Below are 13254 nucleotides of genomic sequence, written 5' to 3'. Positions count from 1 at the left end.
TGACGTGACACTTCCTACGGCTCCCATGGGCTCTCAGAAGGCGGGAAAAAGCTGAACGATGTAATTCCATCCCCAGGCTGAAACACATTAGCGCGTTTGGCAAGTGCTCTATCAGAGGGCCATTAGACTGAGGCTCGTGCATGAGGGGATAGCATGCTTTTACTTTCACTCTCTTTGTAATAAAAAACGATTTCCCGGTCGGAATATTATCGCTTTTTTACGAGAAAAATGGCATAAAAATTGATTTTAAACAGCGGATGACATGCTTCGAAGTACGGTAATGGAATATTTCGAATTCTTTTGTCACGAAATGCGCCGTGCTCGTAACCCTTATTTACCCTTTCGGATAGTGTCTTGAACGCACGAACAAAATGCCACTATTTGGATATAACAATGGATTATTTGGGACCAAACCAACATTTGTTATTGAAGTAGAAGTCCTGGGAGTGCATTCTGACGAAGACAGCAAAGGTAATAACTTTTTTCTTATAGTAAATCTGACTTTGGTGAATGCTAAACTTGCTGGGTGTCTAAATAGCTAGCCCTGTGATGCCGGGCTATCTACTTAGAATATTGCAAAATGTGCTTTCACCGAAAAGCTATTTTAAAATCGGACATATCGAGTGCATAGAGGAGTTCTGTATCTATAATTCTTAAAATAATTGTTATGCTTTTTGTGAACGTTTATCGTGAGTAATTTAGTAAATTCACCGGCAGTGTTCGGTGGGAATGCTAGTCACATGCTAGTCACATGCTAATGTAAAAAGATGGTTTTTGATATAAATATGAACTTGATTGAACAAAACATGCATGTATTGTATAACATAATGTCCTAGGGTTGTCATCTGATGAAGATCATCAAAGGTTAGTGCTGCATTTAGCTGTGGTTTGGGTTTATGTGACATTATATGCTAGCTTGAAAAATGGGTGTCTGATTATTTCTGGCTGGGTACTCTGCTGACATAATCTAATGTTTTGCTTTCGCTGTAAAGCCTTTTTGAAATCAGACAGTGTGGTTAGATAAAGGAGAGTCTTGTCTTTAAAATGGTGTAAAATAGTCATATGTTTGAAAAATTGAAGTTTTGGGATTTCTGAGGAATTTGTAATTCGCGCCACGCCTATCATTGGATATTGGAGCAGGTGTTCCGCTAGCGGAACGTCTAGATGTAAGAGGCTAGACTTGACAAGCAGGTCAGTAACCTGGTCTGTTAATAATGTGTCAAATTCTGCTTGCAGAGTTAAACGTTCCTTATAAATATCCGGGGATGGTGAAACGGCATAAATGTCATCTAATTGGGCAATACAGCGTGTTAACATAGATAGCCTATCCCTTTTTCAGTTTGTTCTCATGTGCGGTGTAGGAAAACATTTCACCTCTGATATAAGCTTTCAAAGTTTCCCAGAGAGTAGACGCAGAGATGTTTGGGGTTCTATTTGTAATCATGAAAAACTCGATTTGATTGACTCAAAACAAGATTGACAAAGTGTTCATTGCTGAGCAGTTGAGTATTTAGCTGCCAAGGCGGTCGCAGATTGTCAACATTTTGAAAGGCTACTTCCATAGTAACAGGGGCGTGGTCAGATACAACAACTGGATTAAATGAAGATATGGAATGGAGGAGCCTGTCATCTACAAGGAAGTAGTCTATGCACATAAAAGTGTGGTGAACTGATGAGAAAAAAAAGAGTATGCTTTTCCAGCTGGATTAAACATTCTCCAAGGATCTGAAACTGCGAATTCAGACATAAAGGTGGTAGGTTTAGTGGAGGATCGATCTAAATGTGGGTCTAACCAACAGTTAAAGTCACCACCTAAGATCAACATATGGGAAGACATCTGGGAGTGTAGAGAAAACCGATTTGAAAAAATCACCATTGTCCCAATTAGGAGCATAAATATTAACAAGAAGTACATTTGTATTCTGACAATTATGACAATTATGTATCTACCATGAGGTTCTGCGATCACATTAGAACATATAAAAGGTACCGATCTGTGAAGTAAAATTGCCTTAATCTGAAATGAGGAATGGAACACCTGACCTACCCATCTGCACCTAAGACTTGAGTGTTGTGATACCTTCAGATGAGTTTCTGATGTGAGCTTTCAATTGATGAAGGTGGTGTAGCACCTTACTACGTTTAACTGGGTTATTCCAAGTGAGAAAATTAAAGCCATTCCCTCCAGCAGGATGTGCTACACTAGGCTGAGTCATGTTTTAAGAGAGAGAGGACGTGTATAGGACAAGGTACAATGTAGACTGAGGATCTTAGTTGAACCTAAAAGCGCAAATTTTAAAAACAAAGACAAGCGACGAGGCACAAAAGACATATAAAAACTATATACAAATAAAGAGGGAAAAAAAACCTTCACTCACACCCTCCCTTGCCGAAGCATCTCCCCAACTAAGATGCAAGCAAAACCCTAAATACAAAAAAGGTTTAGAGCAAAGCATGATAACTCTTACTCTGTGCTACCTGAGATTTGTGACCATTTAACTAGAGTAAGCCAAACATACATAGATTGGTCCCCAACAGAGTCTAAGGAAAACTAACCTCGGTTAAGAGAGGTTTAACAGCAATACAGATGGTAAAACTACGACTGAACCATGAAAACAGCCAGATACTGGCTTTAGAGGCAGCAACCTGGGTTAGAAATGAAAGAGAATGACATTCAAATGTCGATGAACCCAGTAGAATTGGCTTCGCTAGCAAACCATTCGGCCTGCTAACTAGCCTGCTGACCAACCATTTGTTCCACACCATGCGGTACAACAGCCGCTTTGACGTTCTTGTTGATGAAATCTGCCGCTAAAGCCGGGTCCTCGAATCTGTGCGTGGAGCCGTCCGGTAAAGTCAGTCTCAGAACCGCAGGGTAGATGAGGCCGAACTTCACGCCCGGGCAGGCGCGTAGCTGGCGCTTCACAGCTCCAAAGCTAGCCCACTTCTTAGCCACAGCTGTGGTGTAGTCTGCAAATATCGAGACTCTTTATCCTTTATAGAGGAGAGGGGATGCTTCTCCCGATCTCCTCAGTATGTCATTGCGGACGTGAAAGAAATGCACCCTGATGACAAATGGTCGCGGGGGTTCTCCATCCCGGGGTCGGCTACGCAGAGTGCAGTGGGCCCGGTCTAGCAGTGGCTTCTCCTCCAGACCGAGCAGCTCCTGAAGCAGCTGGGCCATGAACTCCGTGGGTCTTGGGCCCTCCACTCCCTCCGGTATTCCCAGTAGAAGAATGTTGTTCCTCCGCATTCTACTTTCCATATCTTCGCCTCTATTGTCGAGGTAGGCCACCTTAGTTGTCAATGAGCCAACGTTAGCCTTTAGCTCGCTAATGCGAGTGCTGTGGTCTGTAGCACCTTGTTCCAAACCCGATAAGGCCACTCCGTGTGCGTCGAGCTTATTCTGTATACTCTCGATAGATTTTTTTAAGCTCGTCTTTGACGATTGATATCTCTGACCTGAGATTGGTAGAAAGAGTACATTTTGCCGAAAATATCAGTTTTGAGGGTGCCTATCACGGATTGTAGCATCTCCACAGTCAGTGTTTCCGTGGGGCCGGCATTAGCAGCGTCCGGTGGCGGGGGTGAATCAGAAGAGGGCGCGGGCTTGCTGCGGCCTGCTCTTGCAGACTCCATTTTTGGCCGGGTAGACGACATTACAAACTTACATTTCTCAAACTTGATCTGAATTGTTTATGGGTCTCTTCAAACGCCTGGTCAAACAGAAATATATAACATTTTGCAAGGTTAAATATATACATTTGGTCACTACCTCAGGAGCGATAGGGAAACGCGTTTTACATCCTTGGCTTCCAACAGCGCCCCCAATTCTGTTTTTTCAATTCTAACATTTTAGTAGTTTAACAGATGCTGTTATCCAGAGTGACTTACAGTTAGTACACTAATCTTAAGATAGGCAGGTGAGACAATCACATATCAGAGTCGTAATAAGTACACGTTTCCTCAATAAAGTAGTTATCATCAAATTCAGAGCTAGAAGGAAAAGATGAAGGGACCTATCTCAACCTTTGTTGCATTACTTTGCTTTCAAGTATTTACGAAGCATCTATGTTGTTTTTATGAAGATGGTATGAAAGCTCTATACATGTGTAGTTGCTGCTAAAATGGATAATGATTTCTAGATGTGTTTGTGTTCCTTTAGGCTATGTTCTAGAAGACATCTCACTCTACATAATGTGTTCCTTTAGGCTATGTTCTAGAAGACATCCCACTCTACATAATGTGTTCCTTTAGGCTATGTTCTAGAAGACATCTCACTCTACATAATGTGTTCCTTTGGGGTATGTTCTAGAAGACATCCCACTCTATATAATGTGTTCCTTTAGGCTATGTTCTCGAAGACATCCCACTCTACATAATGTGTTCCTTTAGGCTATGTTCTAGAAGACATCCCACTCTACATAATGTGTTCCTTTAGGCTATGTTCTAGAAGACATCCCACTCTACATAATGTGTTCCTTTAGGCTATGTTCTAGAAGACATCCCACTCTACATAATGTGTTCCTTTAGGCTATGTTCTAGAATACATCTCACTCTACATAATGTGTTCCTTTAGGCTATGTTCTAAAAGACATCCCACTCTATATAATGTGTTCCTTTAGGCTATGTTCTAGAAGACATCCCACTCTACATAATGTGTTCCTTTAGGCTATGTTCTAGAAGACATCCCACTCTACATAATGTGTTCCTTTAGGCTATGTTCTAGAATACATCTCACTCTACATAATGTGTTCCTTTAGGCTATGTTCTAAAAGACATCCCACTCTACATAATGTGTTCCTTTAGGCTATGTTCTAGAAGACATCTCACTCTACATAATGTGTTCCTTTAGGCTATGTTCTAGAAGACATCTCACTCTACATAATGTGTTCCTTTAGGCTATGTTCTAGAAGACATCTCACTCTACATAATGTGTTCCTTTAGGCTATGTTCTAGAAGACATCTCACTCTACATAATGTGTTCCTTTAGGGTATGTTCTAGAAGACATCTCACTCTACATAATGTGTTCCTTTAGGGTATGTTCTAGAAGACATCTCACTCTACATAGTCTGTCATCTGACTATCATCATTATAGTGATATTTGGTGTGCTATCAAAGTCTAGATGAACAGAGGAAAAATAGACCAAAAAGTAGAGTCAAATGCGTCTTTATTAATTTGATAGAAAACATAAACAACACATATAGAATATACAGTATTTACACAGATGTTCATAATTTTGATAACTAAACAAAATGTAAAACATTTTAATTCTTGACATGCATTTTATATTTTCAATTGCATAAATTAACAATGAACAAAAATATTAAACTGACCTAAAAAAACATATCTGCCTGCTTACGTTTCCATTGGAAATTCTATTGTGTAAGACATACTAATTTTGTCAATTTAAAAAAAGGACTTTCTAAGGACCATTAAACAGTGTAAACGTATTCAGGCAGTCTTCAGGGCACTGTCTCAACTGTGGTAATTCATCAGGATTATCTCTCTCTCATGGTGCTCTCTGTTCCATCAAGTTCTTAGTGGAATTGGTGTCATTAGTTCACAGATTTACTGCACACTCCTGAAACAGAAAATAAATTATTATAATTATATAATGAATACATGTATTATTTATAAAACTACTAATAAATACAGATTCAAGATTCACTGACATACTGATGTACTGATATACTGACGTACGGACACTGATATACTGATACTGATCTACTGATGTACTGATATACATATATAGTGATGTACTCATATACTGATGTACTGCTATACTGATACTGATGTACTGACATACTGACATACTATACTGATACTAATATACTCATATACTGATGTATTGATACTGATATACTGACATACTGACGTACTGATATACTGATGCTGATGTACTGATATAATGACATACTGATGCACTGATACTGATGTACTGACATACTGATACTGCTGTACTGATATACTGACATACGGATGTACTGACATACTGATATACTGATATACTGACGTACTGATATACTGATACTGACGTACTGACATACTGATGTACTGATATACTGACATAATGATGTACTGATGTACTGATATACTGATACTGATATACTGACATACTGATGTACTGACGATACTGACGTACTGACGATACTGACGATACTGACATACTGACATACTGACATACTGACATACTGATATACTGATGTACTGACGTACTGACGTACTGACATACTGATATACTGATACTGATGTACTGACATACTGATGTACTGACATAATGATGTACTGATATACTGATACTGATATACTGACATAATGATATACTGATGTACTGATTTACTGATACTGATATACTGATGTACTGATATACTGATATACTGACGTACTGACATACTGATGTATGGATATACTGATACTGATATACTGACATAATGATGTACTGATATACTGATGTACTGATATACTGATGTACTGATATACTGATATACTGACATAATGATGTACTGATATACTGATGTACTGATATACTGATACTGATATACTGATGTACTGATATACTGATGTACTAACATACTGATGTACGGATATACTGCAGTCCTCACCTTTTGTTTTTTCATTATTTTCTCAATGGTTTTCTTGGCAAATGGAGCCTCTGGATTCAGACACCTTTTCCCTTCTCCGTTCTTCAGAGTGACACTGAACACACATGGACAGACACTGCTGTTAGTACCATCACAACTTTGCAACTGAGCATAGAGATACAAAATATTATCTTACAACAGGTGTAAACAATTTCAATTGGTTAAAAATAAATAGTATGAATGAAAAAAGGAAACCGCACACTGTTCTTGATAGTATCACTGATATTTAATAAGCTTACGTATCGGCCTAACGGCCTTCGTCAAAAGCTCTGACCAAGGCCGTTAGGCCGATACGTAAGCTTATTAAATATCAGTGATACTATCAAGAACAGTGTGCGGTTTCCTTTTTTCATTCATCCTGTTTCAACTGTTGCCATGCACCTGTAACAAGATTGCTCAGATGTGCGAGTGCCTTTTGAATCTTGTTAAAAATAAATAGTAACATTTACCATTGTGTCCATCTACTGAGCTTGTCACAATATACACTGATATTAATATAGTACAGACAGACAATATGCACTGATATTAATATAGTTCAAACAGACAATATGCACTGATATTAATATAGTACAAACAGACAATATACACTGATATTAATATAGTACAAACAGACAATATGCACTGATATTAATATAGTACAAACAGATGGGCGGACAGACAGACATACAGACAGACACACAAACAGATTTCTTACATGATCTCCATGTTCCGGCAGGAGTGGCTGGAGGTGTACACTTCGAGCTTCTCAATGAGAACAGGTTTAACGTGGTTCACCATTCCATTCAGACACAGGCACCGAGCTTTAGAATGACCCACCTGGCCTGGGGATGACAAGAAAAGGTTATGACATGTTTGGTTATGGTGTGATTGCAGCTAAGAACTAAACTCTTCAGTCAGAAATCAAACGTAATATTTGACTACACTTTTCCCTGGCTTTGCAAGTTGCTTCATATGCTACAGATTTCTAATAAAGATGTCAAAGATATTATAAATATAATTCAAAATATTTCATAGATGTTACCTTCAACATTGACCAGGAGCAGACAGGCCAGGAAGCTGATGAGGACTGTTGATGTTATCATGTTGGTCATGGATACTGCTTCTTCAGTTTCTTTAAGAGTCTGGATGGACAGCTCAGTCAAGTGATGGATGTTGTGAATGGAGGAGAGCTTGGCTTGTATTTACAGTATACTGTATTTATAGTAAGCCCTGCCCATGTGAACCTTTCTCTGGCAGTGGCAATAGATGTAAACATACTGCCGCTTTCAAGGAGCGGGACTCTTTCCCGGAGGCTTATAAGAAATCCAGCTTTCAAATGAACCATCAAACAGGCAAAGCATAAATACAGGACTAAGATTGAATCATACTATACCGGCTCCAACGCTTGTCTGATGTGGCAGGGCTTGCAAACTATTATGGAGCCATGAGCTTTCCATTGACACAAGCCTACCAGACGAGCTAAACTACTTCTATGCGCTTCGAGGCAAGCAACACTGAAGCATGCATGAGAGCACCAGCTGTTCCAGATGACAGTGTGATCACGCTCGGCGTAGCCGATGTGAGAAAGACCTTTAAGCAGGTCAACATTCACAAGGCCTCAGCGCCAGACAGAATACCAGGACGTGTACTGCGAGCATGTGCTGACTAGCTGGCAAGTCTTTTCACTGACATTTTCAACCTATCCCTGGCCGATTCTATAATACCTACATGTTTCAAGCAGACCATCATAGTCCCTGTGTCCAAGAACACCAAGGTAACCTGCCTAAATGACTACCGAACCGTAGCACTCACATCTGTTGCCATGAAGTGCTTTGAAAGGCTGGTCATGGCTCACATCAACACCATCATCCCAGAAACGTTAGATCCACTCCAATTTGCATACCGCCCCAAAAGATCAACAGATGACACAATCTCTACTGCACTCAATACTGCCCTTTCCCACCTGGACAAAAGGAACACCTATATGAGAATTCTGTCAAAACGTTCTACAGCTGCACCATCGAGAGCATCTTGACTGGTTCCATCACTGCCTGGTATGGCAACCGCTCAGCCTCCGACCGCAAGGCGCTACAGAGGGTAGTGCGTATGGCCCAGTATATCACTGGGGCCAAGCCTCCTGCCATCCAGGACCTCGATACTAGGTGGTGTCAGAGGAAGGCCCTACAAATTGCCAAAGACTCCAGTTACTCTAGTCATAGACTGTTCTCTCTGCTACCGCATGGCAAGTGGTACCGGAGCGCCAAGTCTAGGTCCAAAAGCTTCTTAACAGCTTCTACCCCCAAGCCATAAAACTGCTGAACAGCTAATTAAATGGCTACCCAGGCTATTTGCCTTCAGTTCCCCCCCCCCCCTTTTTTTATTAAGCTACTGCTACTTGCTGCTACTCACTGCTGCTACTCACTTTACCCCTTCCTACATGTACATATTACTTCAATTACCTCAACTAACCTGTACCCCACACATAGACTCAGTGCCAGTACACCCTGTATATAGCCTCATTATTGTTATTTATTGTTGCTCTTTTAATTTTTACTTTAGTTTATTTAGTAAATACTTGCATTGTTGGTTAAGGGCTTGTAAGCATTTCACAGTCTGCACCTGTTTTATTCGGTACATGTGACCAATACAATTAGATTTATATGTTTACCATGCCAATAAAGCCCTTCGAATTGAATTGAGAGGGTGTTCCCCTTTTCTCTGTCTCAGCTCCTTTCTCCTTTTCCCTGCTTCTCCTTTCACACAGGATTTCCGTTTCTCAGAAACACTCTCTCTGACAGTGAACTTTGGGGCATGTTTAAGGCAGAGAGATGATACAGATTGTCTTTCTACCACATCCCAAATGGCCCCCTATTCCCTATACAGTGCACTACTTTTGACCAGAGCCCTATTTTCTATATAGTGCACTTCTTTTGACCAGAGCACTATGGACAATGGTCAGAAGTAGTGCGGTGAATAGAGAATAAGGTGCCATTTGCGGCAAACGCTGCAGAAGTTAACCATGGCCTTCGTGGCTACTTCTCCATGATGTCAAAGATCACGACGTCAGGCAAAACCCTAAGACGCTTTTGGCACCACTTAAAGGCGTCCTCATAACTCCCATGCGAAACAGTTCATACATATGTTATGACAACATTTTAAGGAAGTATATACTGGTCACAGTGTCTCAAGAGGGACAAACTACTATTTCAGCATTTTTTCAAATTAAGGTATTTTAACGGAGTATGCGAGGCACAGATGTTCCGAGTTCTGCTAGGAGCTAACCTAATATAGCAAGCATAAAAAAACGCCTGAAACTAGATACCTTAAAAATCTAAATACATTTCATGTTGACGTTCTGGTGTTGTTTGGGCAATTTAAGGTATCGATTGGGGACCTTGTAGAGGAATGTAACTGTTTTCCTGGTTGATTTGTGATGCTTTACTTGTGCTTCCCATGACTGTGTTTTTGTATTTGAATGTGTCTGTATATATATATATATATATATATATATATATATACTGCTCAAAAAAATAAAGGGAACACTAAAATAACACATCCTAGATCTGAATGAATGAAATAATCTTATTAAATACTTTTTTCTTTACATAGTTGAATGTGCTGACAACAAAATCACACAAAAATAATAAATGGAAATCCAATTTATCAACCCATGGAGGTCTGGATTTGGAGTCACACTCAAAATTAAAGTGGAAAACCACACTACAGGCTGATCCAACTTTGATGTAATGTCCTTAAAACAAGTCAAAATGAGGCTCAGTAGTGTGTGTGGCCTCCACGTGCCTGTATGACCTCCCTACAATGCCTGGGCATGCTCCTGATGAGGTGGCGGATGGTCTCCTGAGGGATCTCCTCCCAGACCTGGACTAAAGCATCCGCCAACTCCTGGACAGTCTGTGGTGCAACGCGGCGTTGGTGGATGGAGCAAGACATGATGTCCCAGATGTGCTCAATTGGATTCAGGTCTGGGGAACGGGCGGGCCAGTCCATAGCATCAATGCCTTCCTCTTGCAGGAACTGCTGACACACTCCAGCCACATGAGGTCTAGCATTGTCTTGCATTAGGAGGAACCCAGGGCCAACCGCACCAGCATATGGTCTCACAAGGGGTCTGAGGATCTCATCTCGGTACCTAATGGCAGTCAGGCTACCTCTGGCGAGCACATGGAGGGCTGTGCGGCCCCCCAAAGAAATACCACCCCACACTATGACTGACCCACCGCCAAACCGGTCATGCTGGAGGATGTTGCAGGCAGCAGAACGTTCTCCACGGCGTCTGCAGACTCTGTCACGTCTGTCACTTGTGCTCAGTGTGAACCTGCTTTCATCTGTGAAGAGCACAGGGCGCCAGTGGCAAATTTGAAAATCTTGGTGTTCTCTGGCAAATGCCAAACGTCCTGCATGGTGTTGGGCTGTAAGCACAACCCCCACCTGTGGACGTCGGGCCCTCATACCACCCTCATGGAGTCTGTTTCTGACCGTTTGAGCAGACACATGCACATTTGTGGCCTGCTGGAGGCCATTTTGCAGGGCTCTGGCAGTACTCCTCCTGCTCCTCCTTGCACAAAGGCGGAGGTAGCGGTCCTGCTGCTGGGTTGTTGCCCTCATACGGCCTCCTCCACGTCTCCTGATGTACTGGCCTGTCTCCTGGTAGCGCCTCCATGCTCTGGACACTACGCTGACAGACACAGCAAACCTTCTTGCCACAGCTCGCATTGAAGTGCCATCCTGGATGAGCTGCACTACCTGAGCCACTTGTGTGGGTTGTAGACTCCGTCTCATGCTACCACTAGAGTGAAAGCACCGCCAGCATTCAAAAGTGACCAAAACATCAGCCAGGAAGCTTAGGAACTGAGAAGTGGTCTGTGGTCACCACCTGCAGAACCACTCCTTTGTTGGGGGTGTCTTGCTAATTGCCTATAATTTCCACCTGTTGTCTATTCCATTTGGTCAAGGGCAGTCAGGTCTGGAGTGAACCAAGGGCTATATCTGTTCTTAGTTCTGCATTTTTTGAAAGGGTCATGCTATGATGGTGAGGAAATTACTTTTAAAGAACGACCAGGCATCCTCGACTGACGGGATGAGGTCAATATCTTTCCAGGATACCCGGGCCAAGTCGATTAGAAAGGCCTGCTCGCAGAAGTGTTTTAGGGAGCGTTTGACAGTGATGAGGGGTGGTCGTTTGACCGGGGACCCATAGCTGATACAGGCAATGTGGCAGTGATCGCTGAGATCCTGATTGAAAACAGCAGAGGTGTATTTGGAAGGCAAGTTGGTCAGGATAATGTCTATGAGGGTGCCCATGTTTACGGATTTAGGGTTGCACCTGGTGGGTTCCTTGATGATTTCTGTGAGATTGAGGGTATCTAGCTTAGATTGTAGGACTGCAAGGGTGTTAAGCATATTCCAGTTTCAATTCACATATGGTATCCAGGGCACAGCTGGGAGCGGAGAGGGGTCGGTAACAGGCAGCAACAGTGAGAGACTTATTTCTGGAGAGATTAATTTTTTTAATTAGAAGTTCGAACTGTTTGGGTATAGACCTGGAAGGTATGACAGAACTTTGCAGGCTATCTCTGCAGTAGATTGCAACTCCTCCCCCTTTGGCAGTTCTATCCTGATGGAAAATGTTGTAGTTGTGGATGGAAACCTCAGAATTTTTGGTGGCCTTCCTAAGCCAGGATTCAGACACGGCAAGGACATCAGGGTTGGTGGAGTGTGCTAAAGCAGTGAGTAAAACAAACTTAAGGAGGAGGCTTCTGATGTTAACATGCATGAAACCAAGGCTTTTTTGGTTACAGAAGTCAACAAATGAGGGTGCCTGGGGAGACACACGGCCTGGGTTAACCTCCACATCACCCGAGGAACAGAGGAGGAGTAGGATGAGGGTACGGCTAAAGGCTATCACAACTGGTCGTCTAGTGCGTTGGGGACATTTACATTTACATTTACATTTAAGTCATTTAGCAGACGCTCTTATCCAGAGCGACTTACAAATTGGTGCATTCACCTTATGATATCCAGTGGAACAACCACTTTACAATAGTGCATCTAAATCTTTTAAGGGGGGTTAGAAGGATTACTTTATCCTATCCCAGGTATTCCTTAAAGAGGTGGGGTTTCAGGTGTCTCCGGAAGGTGGTGATTGACTCCGCTGTCCTGGCGTCGTGAGGGAGCTTGTTCCACCATTGGGGTGCCAGAGCAGCGAACAGTTTTGACTGGGCTGAGCGGGAACTGTGCTTCCTCAGAGGTAGGGAGGCGAGCAGGCCAGAGGTGGATGAACGCAGTGCCCTTGTTTGGGTGTAGGGCCTGATCAGAGCCTGAAGGTACGGAGGTGCCGTTCCCCTCACAGCTCCATAGGCAAGCACCATGGTCTTGTAGCGGATGCGAGCTTCGACTGGAAGCCAGTGGAGAGAGCGGAGGAGCGGGGTGACGTGAGAGAACTTGGGAAGGTTGAACACCAGACGGGCTGCGGCGTTCTGGATGAGTTGTAAGGGTTTAATGGCACAAGCAGGGAGCCCAGCCAACAACGAGTTGCAGTAATCCAGACGGGAGATGACAAGTGCCTGGATTAGGACCTGCGCCGCTTCCTGTGTGAGGCAGGGTCGTAC

General features: G+C 42.5%; 1 protein-coding gene across 1 annotated transcript; it reads right to left on the bottom strand.

Moving 5' to 3' along the window:
* Positions 1-5565: 5565 nt before the first annotated feature.
* Positions 5566-7809, bottom strand: LOC106570878 (C-X-C motif chemokine 11-1-like). Its single transcript, XM_014143446.2, has 4 exons — positions 7668-7809; positions 7341-7467; positions 6608-6701; positions 5566-5586 (listed from the first exon to the last, which is right to left on the bottom strand). Exons 1-4 carry the CDS (start codon positions 7735-7737, stop codon positions 5566-5568), a joined length of 312 nt encoding a protein of 103 aa, XP_013998921.1. The 5' UTR covers positions 7738-7809.
* Between the last annotated feature and the right edge of the window lie 5445 nt (positions 7810-13254).

The sequence above is a fragment of the Salmo salar genome, chromosome ssa15 (assembly GCF_905237065.1).
Source record: "Salmo salar chromosome ssa15, Ssal_v3.1, whole genome shotgun sequence".
In the NCBI taxonomy this organism is placed as follows: domain Eukaryota; kingdom Metazoa; phylum Chordata; class Actinopteri; order Salmoniformes; family Salmonidae; genus Salmo; species Salmo salar.
Note: the sequence above shows the minus strand (reverse complement) of the source record. Positions and strands in the feature narration are given on the sequence as shown.

Coding starts and splice junctions, on each gene's coding strand:
- LOC106570878 (XM_014143446.2), bottom strand. CDS start 7,737: ATGACCAACATGATAACATCAACAGTCCTCATCAGCTTCCTGGCCTGT. Junction 7,468..7,667: donor GCTCCTGGTCAATGTTGAAG/GTAACATCTATG, acceptor TGTCATCCCCAG/GCCAGGTGGGTCATTCTAAA. Junction 6,702..7,340: donor TGCCGGAACATGGAGATCAT/GTAAGAAATCTG, acceptor ATGTGTGTTCAG/TGTCACTCTGAAGAACGGAG.